The 13,767-nt window shown below is 32.1% G+C and overlaps 2 protein-coding genes across 5 annotated transcripts; one reads left to right on the forward strand and one right to left on the reverse strand.

Moving 5' to 3' along the window:
• Positions 1 to 610: 610 nt before the first annotated feature.
• On the reverse strand, positions 611 to 1,620 carry LOC107773405 (F-box protein CPR1-like). The gene is made up of 2 exons (XM_016592832.2): positions 1,017 to 1,620; positions 611 to 642 (listed from the first exon to the last, which is right to left on the reverse strand). Exons 1-2 carry the CDS (start codon positions 1,618 to 1,620, stop codon positions 611 to 613), a joined length of 636 nt encoding a protein of 211 aa, XP_016448318.2.
• Positions 1,621 to 6,556: 4,936 nt separating this feature from the next.
• Positions 6,557 to 13,767, forward strand: LOC107762428 (transcription initiation factor TFIID subunit 11-like). Of its 4 annotated transcripts, XR_012706570.1 has the most exons (7): positions 6,559 to 6,746; positions 8,837 to 9,161; positions 10,106 to 10,193; positions 11,150 to 11,249; positions 12,459 to 12,619; positions 13,026 to 13,165; positions 13,253 to 13,767. XR_012706570.1 is itself a non-coding variant. In XM_075247884.1 (6 exons), the coding sequence occupies exons 2-5, from the start codon at positions 8,845 to 8,847 to the stop codon at positions 12,584 to 12,586; spliced, it is 633 nt and encodes a 210-aa protein (XP_075103985.1). In that variant the 5' UTR covers positions 6,559 to 6,746; positions 8,837 to 8,844; the 3' UTR covers positions 12,587 to 12,619; positions 12,710 to 12,846. The 4 variants fall into 4 exon arrangements, 1 of the variants encoding a protein (XP_075103985.1); XR_012706569.1 differs by having other exon boundaries at positions 6,557 to 6,746; positions 12,459 to 13,165; XR_012706571.1 differs by having other exon boundaries at positions 11,150 to 11,231; positions 12,459 to 13,165.

Here is a 13,767-nt window from a genome sequence, read left to right on the forward strand (position 1 = left end):
CAAAGGGAAACCTACTTATCCAGATGCGATTAATCCTTGCTTGCAAATCACACAGTTTTTCCATGCATACTTCCGTGATATAGCCATTCTCCATTCATGTGGGGGATTGTTGAGGTTTTTGTTATTTAAGATGAAATAGTCTTAAAATGAGGGTGAATGGGAAATGGAGGGAAAATAAAATTTTTGAGTAAAATTTTAAGTTTTCCCCTCTTGATAATGAGACATTGTCCCATATTGGAAGAGGAAAAGATTTTTGGTGGGTATATATATAATTGCTCTTCTTGTAGCTCTTAAAGAGTTAAGAAGAAAGCAAGCCTCGCGCCGTCGTCGTCGTCGCTCGCTCGGTTCAGCTTCGGCTTCGGATTCGGCTTCGGCTTCAGCTTCAGATTCGGTCAAATGATTGATTGATTAATTTTTTGGACCAAATTTATTTCTTAATAATAAATATTAACGTAAGATTATCCGTATTTATAACGGATATGTTCCAATCCGTGTATTGACCACCACCTGCAATAGCAGCCGCCTAATGCTCTTCCCACCATGGCCAAGTGCTTGCTCCACAAATAAGCTAGTGCATGCTCCACAATGGAGGGTGGAGGGTCGTTCATCTTCAAAGCTGACTGCTATAAATACGTGCAGCAGCTGATGAAGAAAGACACAACAAAAATACCAAACTGAAAACGCTCAACTTTGGCTATACATTGCACTCCTTCCTCTCAGCATTTCCATACGATTTTCTGAGTTTCTACTCCTTTGTTCTGCATTGTTTTAACTTCAAACAAAGCAACTGTAAGTGTGATTTGCTACCGAACTTTGTGTTCGCTGAAACACTGGGGTTTGAAGTACCGCTATACCAGAGTGTGATTCGTTCTATCCTGAGAGGAAATAATCCATAACCTTGGGTACTAAGAGGGGATTAAAATTCCTTAAGGAAAGACTGTGAATTCAGTGGGCTCGAATTAATTACTGTTTCATTACAATAACTTATATTTTCCAGAATTATTATTTATAAATACAGCAATAAACATTAAGTAGCACTTCACCATTTGAAAACCTATACATCGGGGTAGGATGTTGTTCGTTAGTTGGTATGGTGAACAAGTTGGTCCACGATTCTTTGACGCCATAAGTTTTCATTGCCCATAAATTAAAAGTTATCTCGTTGCTAAAATAAACACAAAGCATTCCTCCTAACACTGATACACCCAGCTCATCGTCTGAAGAAATTTGTAACCCGCTTGTTTCTGGAAAAGGTATTATTTCGTATTTTTCACTTGAAATATTCAATGAAACCACAACTCGCCCTCCGGAATATCCGTACCAATGAAATGTTCCATGTACAAATGCCAAACATTCCCCTTCACATCTCCGATAATAATCCACCCTACCTGATGTTTCATGAATTCTTTTCCAGGAACCACTTTTCAGCGCAAGAATTTCATCAACTTGGTCATTAATGTCAATCTTAACGACTTTATAGTCATCATTAGTAGAGTCATATCCCAATCCGTAAGCATATAATTCCTCGTCTGAAAATTCTAAATGGGGAAGTATTATTGATTCTCTAGTGGAAGGGTTCCATAGCAAGAATCTATAAGGTTTACCCGGCCAAATCTCCATGAAAAACAAGCCATCGCAACAACAGTGGTTTTTAAAAATTGCCAATTGTGTAGGTGAATCAAGTCTCTGTATATCCTTAACAATATGAACTGGGGATAAAGAAGAAGAAAGGAAGTAAAAATTTCTATTGATTCCTTGGCCAAAAAGCAGTTTTTGAGAATTTTGGTTATTGGCATGAAATTTGAGATGTTTTTTTTTAAAGTAAGGTTCAGATATTAATGTATTTCAAAATTCAGAAACGCACTTGAAACGTAGAAGAGATTTCACGGGTAGCCTACTTATGATGTCCATAATTATTTCGTCTTAGAATATTGTGAGTTCCATTCTCATATAAAAACAAAATACACTCACCTTATTAGATGAAGGCCCAAGAACTGACTGCTGCTCTAGAGGAAAAAATATATTAGGGTTGATAGTTGCGTTGATTTATATTTATAATATAATATAACTTTGTCAAAGAACTCAAGTAGAATCTAGTCCTTGTCGAAATAAAATTTGATACCTAAGACGATCGGATTACTATTTACTTCTTTGTTTTATATCACAATTACACGTTATAGTTTACCTATTTGTCAATGGACAAATAAAGTAGTACTCAATTAAATAAACAATCTTCTATCTATATAGAATAGGAGAAGCAAAAGTACTATATTAAGACAAGTGTCTTAACCACAAAAGGCAAAGTGGCATTGTTAACATAAAATAAACTTTTCCAACTATTTTTTTTTAATTTTAAATTTTGAATTAATTGGTTACACTACTAGAATTAATAAATATAGATATCTTATAATTATCTATAAACAAACGAAAATCTTCTATCTATATCTATATAGAATAGGAGAAGCAAAAGCACTACTTTAATACAAGTGTCTTAACCACAAAAAGCCAAGTGGCATTGTTTAGACAAAATAAACTACTTTTCTAATAATTGGTTTTTGAATTTTAAATTCTGAACTAATTGGTTACACCATTTGAATTAATAAACGTAGATATCTTATAATCTTCTATCTATATCTCTATATAGAATAGGAGAAGCAAAAGCACTACATTAAGACAAGTGTCTTAACCACAAAAAGTAAAGTGGCATTGTTAAGACAAATTAAACTACTTTTCTAACTAATTATTTTTTGAATTTTAAATTTTAAATTAATTGGTTGTGTACTTGAATTAATAAATATAGACATCTTATAATTATCTATAAAAAATAAAAATACAAAAACATTATTCTACTCATTCAAACTGGGGAGTAGTTTCAATTTGGGTTTTAAAATTATTTTACAATAAATTTTTTTTTTTTAAAAAAACTACCAATTCATATGTCAATTTAACAATATTAAGTAATCTATCTATCTATCTATATTCTATCTATATAGAATTGGAGAAGCAAAAGCACTATATTAAGATAAGTGTCTTAACCACAAAAAGCCAAGTGGCATTGTTAAGACAAAATAAACTACTTTTCTAACTAATTTATTTTTGAATTTTAAATTTTGAATTACTTGGTTACACTTTTTGAATTAATAAATATAGATATCTTATAATCTTCTTTCTATATTCTTCTATCTATATAGAATAGGAGAAGCAAAAGCACTACATTAAGACAAGTGTCTTAACCACAAAAAGCAAAATGGCATTGTTAAGACAAAATAAACTACTTTTCTAACTAATTTGTTTTTAAGTTTTAAATTTTAAATTAATTGGTTACACTACTTGAATTAATAAATATAAATATCTTATAATTATCTATAAAAAACGAAAATACAAAAAATATTCTACTCATTCAAATTGGAATTTTAAAATTATTTTAAAATATAAAAACAAAAATAATAAAAATAAAAAACTACCAATTCAAATTAGAGAGTAATTTCTTCCTAATATCTATCTTCTATCTATATAGAATAGGAGAAGCAAAAGCACTACATTAAGACAAGTGTCTTAACCACAAAAAGCAAAATGGCATTGTTAAGACAAAATAAACTACTTTTCTAACTAATTTGTTTTTAAGTTTTAAATTTTAAATTAATTGGTTACACTACTTGAATTAATAAATATAAATATCTTATAATTATCTATAAAAAACGAAAATACAAAAAATATTCTACTCATTCAAATTGGAATTTTAAAATTATTTTAAAATATAAAAACAAAAATAATAAAAATAAAAAACTGCCAATTCAAATTAGAGAGTAATTTCTTCCTAATATAGTAGTAGTAGTGTGTGTGTGTGTGTGTGTAGTAGTGTGTGTGTGTGTGTATACATATATGGGAGTAGTTATTATACTAAATTGGTAATTTATTAATAATTCATATGTCAATTTAACAATATTAAGTAATAGATAATGGATATATATATATATATATATATATATATATATATATATATATATATATATATATAAGAACTTATAAAAATAATTAGATTTATTATGAGAAAAGTCGTACATATACACATAACTAAAATCATAATAAACAAATAGTCATAAATGAAGAATACTAAAAAAATAAATAAATCAAATAATATCGTACAAATACATATACTAATTAAATTTCTCATGTAGGAAAATTTAGTTAATAAATATAACTCATAATTTCATAATGAAAAAAACAAATATATAAAGAAACTATTAGGATATTATACATAAGATAATATATTATATATAAAACACATTTTATTAATTATTAAAAATATTAGTATATTTTATATAAAAATAATAAAAGGCTTATCTCTTTATGCTTTTGATGGATTAAAAATTATAATTTAGTAAAAAATGATATTATTTAAATTTTTAGTAAATATAAAATGAGAAAACTAATCAAATTTTATAGTAGAAATGAATGTACAAAAAGAGGTGGATAAAGATAATTTTATAATATTTATATTTTGAATTAATTAATAAACAAAATATAAATAAATAACACTCAAGAAAATTATTGATAAATTTAGATAATTGAAGAATTTTAAACAGTATAACATAAATATAAAAATATATTTTTCTAGAACAAGAAAATATATACGTATGTTCTACTAGAAGAGAAGTAATATCAAAATATTAAGCCAATTGACAAATTAATAAAAAAACACATTACAAAATGTATAGTACTAAGTATTTGCTAATTTAATAAAAAATAAATAAGGAATAAATAATTTATTTGATTACTATAATACTTTGTATCCTTTGATTTTGTATAGATTTTATTATATTTATGTATACTACATTAAATAATAAAATAGTATAACTATTATTTATTAAAATAATATGATATATTAGATCATAATTTTATAAAATTAATATTCTATCAAATTATTCGCGTATTGTGCGGGTTCTAGCACTAGTTGTACTAATTAGAAAAGTTACAGTTATTTGATTTTGTAAGTTTCTTCCTTTTTAGTTTTTTCGTTTCGTGATAAATTAAGAAACACAGTATTGCAGGGGTGTTCTACGGTACTCTAGTGCAACTCCAACAACAAGTAACAAGCATACCCAGTATTATCCCACACCGTGGGGTCTGGGGAGGGTAGTGTGTACGCAACCTTACCCCTACCTTGTGAGGACTCCATTTGTAGTGAAACTCCATTGTACGTAAATGTTTAATTTGCTTGATAATATTTGTTTACATTCTCTTACTATTATTTTGCTGATTTATTTAAACCAAAGATATTCATGTATACAGGAGATGTGTATCCCATGTGTATCAATCTATCCCTTGTGTATCTCATATATATCCATATATACATAAGATATCGCATAAATTTTTAAATTCGATTTCAACTACAAATTTTGACTTCAAACCCTCTAATCTTTCTCAAATTTTGTATATTGTCTCATCAATATGTTTCAACGAATTTCAGTCATACCCAAAAAAAAAAAATTGCCTTGGTTTTTGAATGTTTTATATTATTCGTTATGAATTTTGATTCAAAACTAGTCTAAATGATTTTTAATTTTCCTAAAATTTTGTATATTATCTCATCTATGTGTTTTAATTAAATTCTAATCATACTCATCGAAAAAAAAATCTTTTTTGCCTTAGTTTTTTGAATATTTGATATCCTCCGTAATGAATTTTGACTCCAATCTGAATCATCTCCAGTTTTCCTCAAATTTTATTTTTTTTACCTCATTTATGTGTTTTCAATGAATTTAAAATACCTTTTGAAAAAAAAATCTTTTTGCCTAGATCTTTTGACTATTTTATATCATTCATAACGAATTTTGACTCCGGAATAGTCTAAATCACATCTAATTTTTTTCAAATTTTATTTTTTACCTCATTTATTTGTTTTCAATTAATTTTAACCATACTCATTAATTTTTATTTTGCCTAAATTTTTTTGAATGTTTTGTGTCATTCGTAATAAATGTTGACTTCAAACAAATCTAAGTCACCTCTAATTTTTCTCAAATTTTGTATACTACCTCATATATGTGTTTTCAACGGATTCCGACTATATCCATTGAAAAAATTCCTTTTGCATTAATTTTTTAAATGTTATATATCATTGGTAATTTTTATATGGTTATTTTTAGTAGCATGACTTAATGGTTATTTTTAGTAGCATGACTTAATGGCTAGTTATTGGTAAGTAATGTCTATTTGTAACTTATTCTTGTAGTTTTTTAATCTCTACAACATCTGGTAACCGCTTTGAGCGATCTCATTTAAGACAACTTTAATTTTTAAAAAGTATTTAAAATATAATTAATTTTGACAAAACTCAAACTTTTTATTCTTTTTCAGACATTTGTGTATACTTAAAATGTTAAACTCTACCCCAATCTATTGAACTACATTCAAACTTCATATTTGGCGGTGTACAATTAATTTTGAGACGGTTATACTTTAAAAATTTTATAAATTTCACCAATCAAAATTATTTTAATTTATAAATCTGACTTTTTTTCCAACTTTAAATAGAGATCTTAAAATGGCGATTTTGTGCACTTCCCAAACTAAAGACCACGACCCATGAGCTGACCCGAATTCAAACCCACGAACCCAAAGCCCGTTCAATTTCTTCAAAACAGCGGAACCCATCTCATATACTCGCCGACACGGCGCGCCATTCCGAATCATCTTTGCGAGGGTTCAGAATTACGATATTTTGGGTCCCTTTGCTTTCAAAGGTTTTGATTTTCCTTTCTATTTATATATTTAGAAGATTTATACTCATTCTTGATTAGTTTGTGTGCATGTAATATTATAGTAGGATTAATTGAATGGTGAATGCATTTCTCTACCACATTCTTGATTAGTATATGTCTGCTTGAATTGTTAGTGTGACTCTTATGATTGAAATGAGATGCAATTCTTTCCCTTTGTGAATTGTGACCTATAGGATTTACTCAGCCGTGATGTGTGGGTTAGGCGCACATTACAAGTTTGACTCTCCTGCAGACAAAAGCATGTCCTTTAAGTAGAGAAGGATAGGGGGGGGGGGGATTATTATCCACTGTTTTTCAAACAAAGCACCACTAAACCTCGGGGATTTCTTAGTTATCGAAAAAAAAAGGAGGATTTCTTTGTATCTACACGTAACACTCTGTTCAGACATGCTAAGATTCTGTGTTGCAATATTCTTGAATGATGTATGCAAATGTCTTACAGGGAATTTGGAGGTGCCAAACTACCCTAATCAACTAAGGAGTTGTGTAATTCACTTATATAACAATAACAACAACAACAATTATGTCTCAATCCCAAACAAGTTGGATTCATTTGCTAGTTATGCGGTGATTATAATGCAATGATTATTTTTGCGGTGATTAGTGATGAAGGGATAGTTATGTAATGCTTAGTGAAGGAATTGTTATACAGTCAGACCTCTCTATAACAATATCTTTATATAACAACACTTCACTATAAAAGCCAAGTTTTTCCGGAACCAAATTTCATGTTCTGTTATAATATATATATTTTCTATAACAACAATTCGCTATAACATCCAAAAATATCTGGAACAAACGAGACTGTTATAGAGAGGTTTGACTGTACATGAATTACTTACTTTAAAAGGAAATTTTCGTCTTTAAATAGTTAATTCCCGTGTTGCTCATATACATAATCTTATTCTTAAGTTGGGAGGAGGGTAAAGCGGTAGGGCTATACCCTATGGAGTTTTCAACATATGCGCCAACGAGAGTCGGCCAAAAGCCTAAATTTATATGATTAAGTAGATGAAATTTGGTGAATAGTATAAAATGTTATTTTTAGAATCATGATGATATCTATACTAGCTGCGGTATGGTGGACTGGTAGTGTATATCAAAAACAAATGTTTTCTTTTTGCTTAAGTTTGGTGTAACATGGCTGTCGTAAATGTCTCTGTCCCCGATGCCTTGATTGACTTCATTAGCACATTACACAACCTGTAATATATTCCTTTTGTTTGTAACATTCCCGGCATCATCTTATGCTTTTTGCTGGTTTTATTTATTAATACAAAGTAACTCTTTACCGATCAAAAAAATAACCATGATGATATCTCAAGACACTCTAGAACTAAAAGGAGATGCTTACAAAGGGTAAAAGATAAAGTGTGAATAATCAAAGGAAAGAAAAGTAAAGAATGATAGCATTCCTCTCTAATCTCTTTATACTATGTGCTAGGTTTTGCATCTTACTCTATTTTTCAAATTTTCTTTCAAGGAAACAACTACAATTATATAATCAAAAACTAACAGGGCAAGTGGGCAACTACTTGAAAATAAAGTGTGCAACTACTTTACCTTTTTGGTCTCGCTTGCTATAGTGCAGCGTTTCTTGTTTTTTTTCATGATTAGTAGACTACCTGCTTTTATTTTCTAGTCTCATTCATTTTTTTCTTCATCTAGAAATATAAATGGATGGTGTCGCTTCTAATCCAAAGTGCAACATAGTTCCTTTAACATTGTTGCTTCATCCTTTTGTTTACCTTCCTTTTGAATGCTTTAATCTTTTTTCTTGCTTGCAATTGATCATGTGACTTGAGAATATCAGAGCTGCAAGAGTTCAATGCCATTAATTTATCAATCAACCTGGTTTGAGAGTTTCGCAGAACTCTATATCATATGAGGTCCAAATCAAACTAGTTCTTATCTTTTTACCATGCTTGCCCCAAAAAAGGTTTCTAACATAATACACCAGTGTTCATGGTTGGAAGTTGGTTTATCTCAATCAAAATGGATGAATGATTAGTGTGGTGTACACTTCACCTGAATCTCACATTCTGGTGCAGTGAATTCCATGAAGCGATCTAAGGATCCTTTTGAAGCTGCTTTTGAGGGGCAGGATGACTCACTCCCTGAATCCCCTGTTGGCATTGACGAGAATGAAGGCCAAGACCAAGCTGCAGTTGATGTTCATGTTCATGGAGGTGATGATGCTAATACCGGTTCTCGTGACAACCCTTCAGCATCTAGAGCTGCATCAGTCTCTGTTGGTACTGCTGGTCCAATTAGCAAGCCCAAAGAGGAAGATGAGGAGGAAGAGGAAGAAAACATGGATGTGCAGTTAGGAAAATTCTCAGCAAGTAGTGATCCTGACAAAATGTCTAAGATGCAGTAAGTTTGTCAATTTATGTTATCAAATTTCTTGATTCTTTTTTGTTTTTAAGGATTTCAGTCATAGAGAATTGTCAGGATTGTATGGTATTATCTTGTTCCGTGATAGCTTCTGTGGCTGGTTGGAGCTGCCTAATAGTCGCTTTGCATACAAGAAAAGCTCCTTTTCATATCATTTGTTTCCTTCCCTCTCGTCTTTCTCCCCTTCCTTGTTTATTTGTTACTCAAACTATTAATTTAACTCTCTTCAGTATGTTGCGTACCCACAGGATATCTGCTCTATGAAAATTCTCAAAAACTATGTATCTATATCCAGAAGGTTGATGCTTCTATTGAGATCTGTGAACAGATAAGACTATAAGATGCATCTTGCTTGATATAATACAGTTAAATACCAATAGAAAATATTAGTAGGTGTTAAATATTAAATTCACATTTTCAAATTAGCTCTATGCAAAAATTTATCCCCCAAAAGGAAAAAAAAGAGTAGCTCTATGTAAAACTTTATGAGGTGCCTCCTACTACCAAAAAAAAATACTTTTCTCCCAGCAAGTCTCTAAGTCTTTCTTGTATGAGCATTGTTAAGTGAGGGCAAAATGGGAAAGTAACTAATGGGAATAGTACATCGCAGCTTTATATATACCTGTTATGTTAAAGTTTTTTTTTTAAACCTCCTTGTTATGTAAGCTCCAATTAAGATAATATTTCTCTCCTATATTCAGCAGTTTTCGACCTGGTAATAATAATGTCACTATGACACTTCAAGAAAGAAGGTAGATATTTTTTTTGGATAAGGTAAGGTAGAAGAAAGGAGGTGGATATTGGCTTCGGAAAACTTGTACGTGGCTTTTTGTTGTCAAACTTTGTTATCTATTTTCCGTTCCTTTCAAATCAGTGAAAGCAAAAAAGGAGACCACATTTTTTTTTAATCATTTCTCTTTCAGGTCCATATTATCCCAATTTACGGAGGAGCAAATGAGTAGATATGAATCTTTTCGGAGATCTGGATTTCAGAAATCGAACATGAAGCGGGTATGTTTTGCCATTCTACCCCTTTACCATCTTTTATTTTCCTCAATTTCAAAGCCTGAATATGTTCTATATTATTGTACACAAAGTACAACAGATGATGTCTTGAGAGTGGTTCTCTCCTCTCCCTTAGCTTGTGCGTGTGTGTTTGTGGCCTTATTCATGTATGTGTTGCCTTATGTTTGCTTGGGCTGGGGAATGGAGTTAGACAAAAAGGAATACACTGAGAAAATGGGCAGAACTTAATTTTTCTATCTAATGTGACTTCATAATCAGTATTGTCCAGTCCTTCCACGGAGCCCTCATAACCAATAAACCACTTCCATTTTCTTTATATTCATCTCTGATACTCGCAAAATATTTCATCTCTTCGACTTGCATAGTTCCTAATATAGTAATTTTCTCCCTCCGTCTCCAACTCTCTATGAGAAGACTTTAATTTGGAAATTGTCTCACATGCAGTCTCATGCTAGTTTGTGTCTGATTTGTGTGAGTTCAGAGGGCCTTTTATCTGATATTTTCCCCTAACATTTAGCCCGTTTAAGCATTAAGTGTTGTCTTTCCGTAAGAATATAATGTCAAAATGACAAATTGTTAAAGATATATGTTGGAGAGAATATCTTTGTTCTCTATGGTCTTGTGGCCCATTGAGATGCTTACTTGTCTAATCTTATACTTTTCCTAGCATGATTTGGTATCATTTGTTTGAGTTGAGATGGCCTCATTACCAGATATTTGACCAATCCCTAACATTTAGCCCATTGAAGCAAAGTGTTTCGTCTTTCATTACAGACGTGATTCTCAGAAAATTGAGAATGAAACCAAATCTCTGTGAATATTATTGGGAAACATGAGGAACTTGTTGAAGCCTCAGGGCGTGAGATGTTTGCTTTTCCAGTTGGATAATTTGATTTTCTTACGTACTCTCTCGTGAATCTTCTTCTGTGTTGTCAATGCAGTTGCTGACGAGCATCACCGGAAGTGCCAAGATATCTATTCCTATGACAATTGTGGTTTCTGGGATAGCGAAAATGTTTGTTGGTGAGCTAATTGAAACAGGTCCATAGACATCTATAACTTTTTATAAGATGCTTACTGAAGCAAAATGTTTCATGATTTGGAAACAACAAGGGGTGTTGTTTCTGGCATGATTTTATTTTCTCCCCTAAACTTTATTTAGTTTCTTTTCTTTGAGCCTAGTGCACAGCTTCAAATATTTGGCCAAACTGCCATTGGTGTCTGATCAATTTGCGACAATCATGATTCAAAGCCTTAGAGCCCATATTGTCATATACTGTCCATGACTAAGCGTGTTGGTGGTTAAAATTTATTTGGAAACTTACCCCTATAAAGTACTAAAGAGTGGCATAAAATGTCTTAGGGATTCACACATTGCATGGAAGAGTCCTGTGCTAATTAAACCACTGTTGTCAAAGGCTCATTCGAGGCGCGCTTAAGCCCTGAAACTCAAAAAAATCACTTAGGTCTTAGGCTGCGCTTCAGTGTAGGCAAGGCACTAAGGCGTGCGCCTGATTGCCAATAAGTTCTATCTTGAACAAAGCGGTGCAAAATAATAAATATAATTGGCAAAAAGATATATTAATTGTTAAGAAATCGTTATGAATGAAATTCTTAATTTTTCCTTGCATTACATATATGGTTTTATTTTTTTCTAGAAAAGCCCTGATAGATCTGGAAACACCTGCAATCAGCGAATGAGAAGGGCTTTAAGGCAAGATAAATAAAATGACTTTTCTGCATGCCTGTTGACCCAAAAGCATTGCCACCCCTTTGTTGCTAGTGTTCTCTGCTACCTTCTACCTGTAAAAGCTCAATCTCACTCTTTGCCCTGCTTCTCCTCTCCCTTCGTCAAAAGATTGATAGACGGAATGTCTTTTGTAAACCTAAGTGAGCTGTGGTTAACCAATTTCCACTGTAATTATGCAGTGAAAAGTTGCTAATTCCTGAATAGTGCTTTTACTATGTGAGACTTTAGTTAACTGAAGGGCTGCTGGTGACAATCTTTAGTGTTTTAAGGTGGAAATGTCCTCGGTGAAGAAAAGTTGAAGGGCCTATGCTGTATTAATTTTTTCCCAAGCTATGTTGCTCGGACTCTCCAAAAATATCGATGGGTGCGTGTCGGATCCTCCAAAAATAGTTTATTTTGGAGGATCCGACACGGGTGCGGCAGCTGTTTTGGAGAGTCCGCGCAACATAGTCCCCAAGTAATCAATTTGATACTCAGTCATATTATAATTCATTTTGCAGCTAGAATGGTGATGGCAGAGAGAAAAGATACAGGGCCAATCAGGCCGTGTCACGTTAGAGAAGCATATAGAAGGCTAAAACATGAAGGCAAGATTCCAAAAAAATCAGTGCCAAGACTTTTCCGTTAGCGGATGTTGAAGCAACCTGTAGTTTTAGTTCAGGTTAGCTGTCCTCCCTTTGCTTACACCAGTTGAGCCCTTTTATATGCCTTTGTTAGATTTTCATAAAACCATAATTCTTTGCACTTTCAGGTCAAGTTAACATTGCTACTCACAAAGTTGTGGCAGTTTTGCCCTGTTAAATGTGGGGTTTGCTTTAATCAGAGGGAAAAAGTTAACATTTATAAAAATTGACAAGAAATAGTCTCAAACTATTTTCATACTGCTCCGAACCTCGAACTGAAAATGTGGCTATTTAATAACAACATCATTATATCTGTAAGAACCACACGTCTATCTAGTCACTGTCTCTTAAATTAGTTTTTGTATAACCTACTAATACTTTGAATGTGCGAGACTTGGTATCATCTATTGGTATTGAACGTTTGGATGCACTCGGACAAAACAGAAAAGATGGAGTGATGGACCACAATACTCCATCCGCCATGATGTTTGAAGGAGGCAAAATCAACTAAAACTTTTGTTGACTAGAAAAAGAATCCAAAGGACAGTGCGGAGCAGTTTGGGTGCTCCTCTTTAATTCTAACGGTGGGCGTCAACTTTCATACTCAGTTATTTATTCACACGTTCTAAGTTTTGATAGTGTTTCTCATCTTGTGTTTCCTTTTATCTCAGATTTGAACCAGCCAGCCATTTTCCTTGCAGAAAGTCGTCGGACACCCTTGTAAATCTTGGATGAAAAGCTCAATGACTGATTATTTAGGTTTTCTGGAGCTCAATATTACCTTTACAAGGTGAGATGCTGGGTCTTCTTTGAGATGCTGGTGATTATTCGGAGAATTAACTTGAAGAGCATTCAGCCAAGTCGATGAATCGTGGTACATCTTGAAGTACTCAATTGTACAGTTTTGAGAGTGTAGTACGTTGACTTTCAGCTGTCGCTTTCCTTTTTCCCTGTTCAGAAGGGCATACTTAGTAGGAAATGTTAGAATGTCAAGAACGATATGGTTGATGACCAAATCTTTAACCATTGGACAAAAATACTTTTTACAGCTTTGTTTGGATGGTTGTTACCTATTGTATTGTATCGTATTTTTACTTTAAATATGATATTTGTTTGATAGGTACTTAAATTTTATTGTATCGTATCGTTAAATTTATTGTTATATAACGACGAAAAGTTCACTTTA

The sequence above is a fragment of the Nicotiana tabacum genome, chromosome 24, assembly GCF_000715075.1.
Source record: "Nicotiana tabacum cultivar K326 chromosome 24, ASM71507v2, whole genome shotgun sequence".
NCBI classification, from domain to species: domain Eukaryota; kingdom Viridiplantae; phylum Streptophyta; class Magnoliopsida; order Solanales; family Solanaceae; genus Nicotiana; species Nicotiana tabacum.

What these genes read in the sequence shown, in the direction of transcription:
- LOC107773405 (XM_016592832.2), bottom strand. Translation starts at nt 1,620, where the DNA reads ATGGAGATTTGGCCGGGTAAACCTTATAGATTCTTGCTATGGAACCCT. An exon ending in GCTACTTAATGTTTATTGCT is followed by an intron (nt 643 to 1,016) that starts GTATTTATAAAT and finishes TTTCTTCATCAG; the next exon opens with CTGCTGCACGTATTTATAGC.
- LOC107762428 (XM_075247884.1), top strand. Translation starts at nt 8,845, where the DNA reads ATGAAGCGATCTAAGGATCCTTTTGAAGCTGCTTTTGAGGGGCAGGAT. An exon ending in GACAAAATGTCTAAGATGCA is followed by an intron (nt 9,162 to 10,105) that starts GTAAGTTTGTCA and finishes TTTCTCTTTCAG; the next exon opens with GTCCATATTATCCCAATTTA. An exon ending in TGGTGAGCTAATTGAAACAG is followed by an intron (nt 11,250 to 12,458) that starts GTCCATAGACAT and finishes TTCATTTTGCAG; the next exon opens with CTAGAATGGTGATGGCAGAG.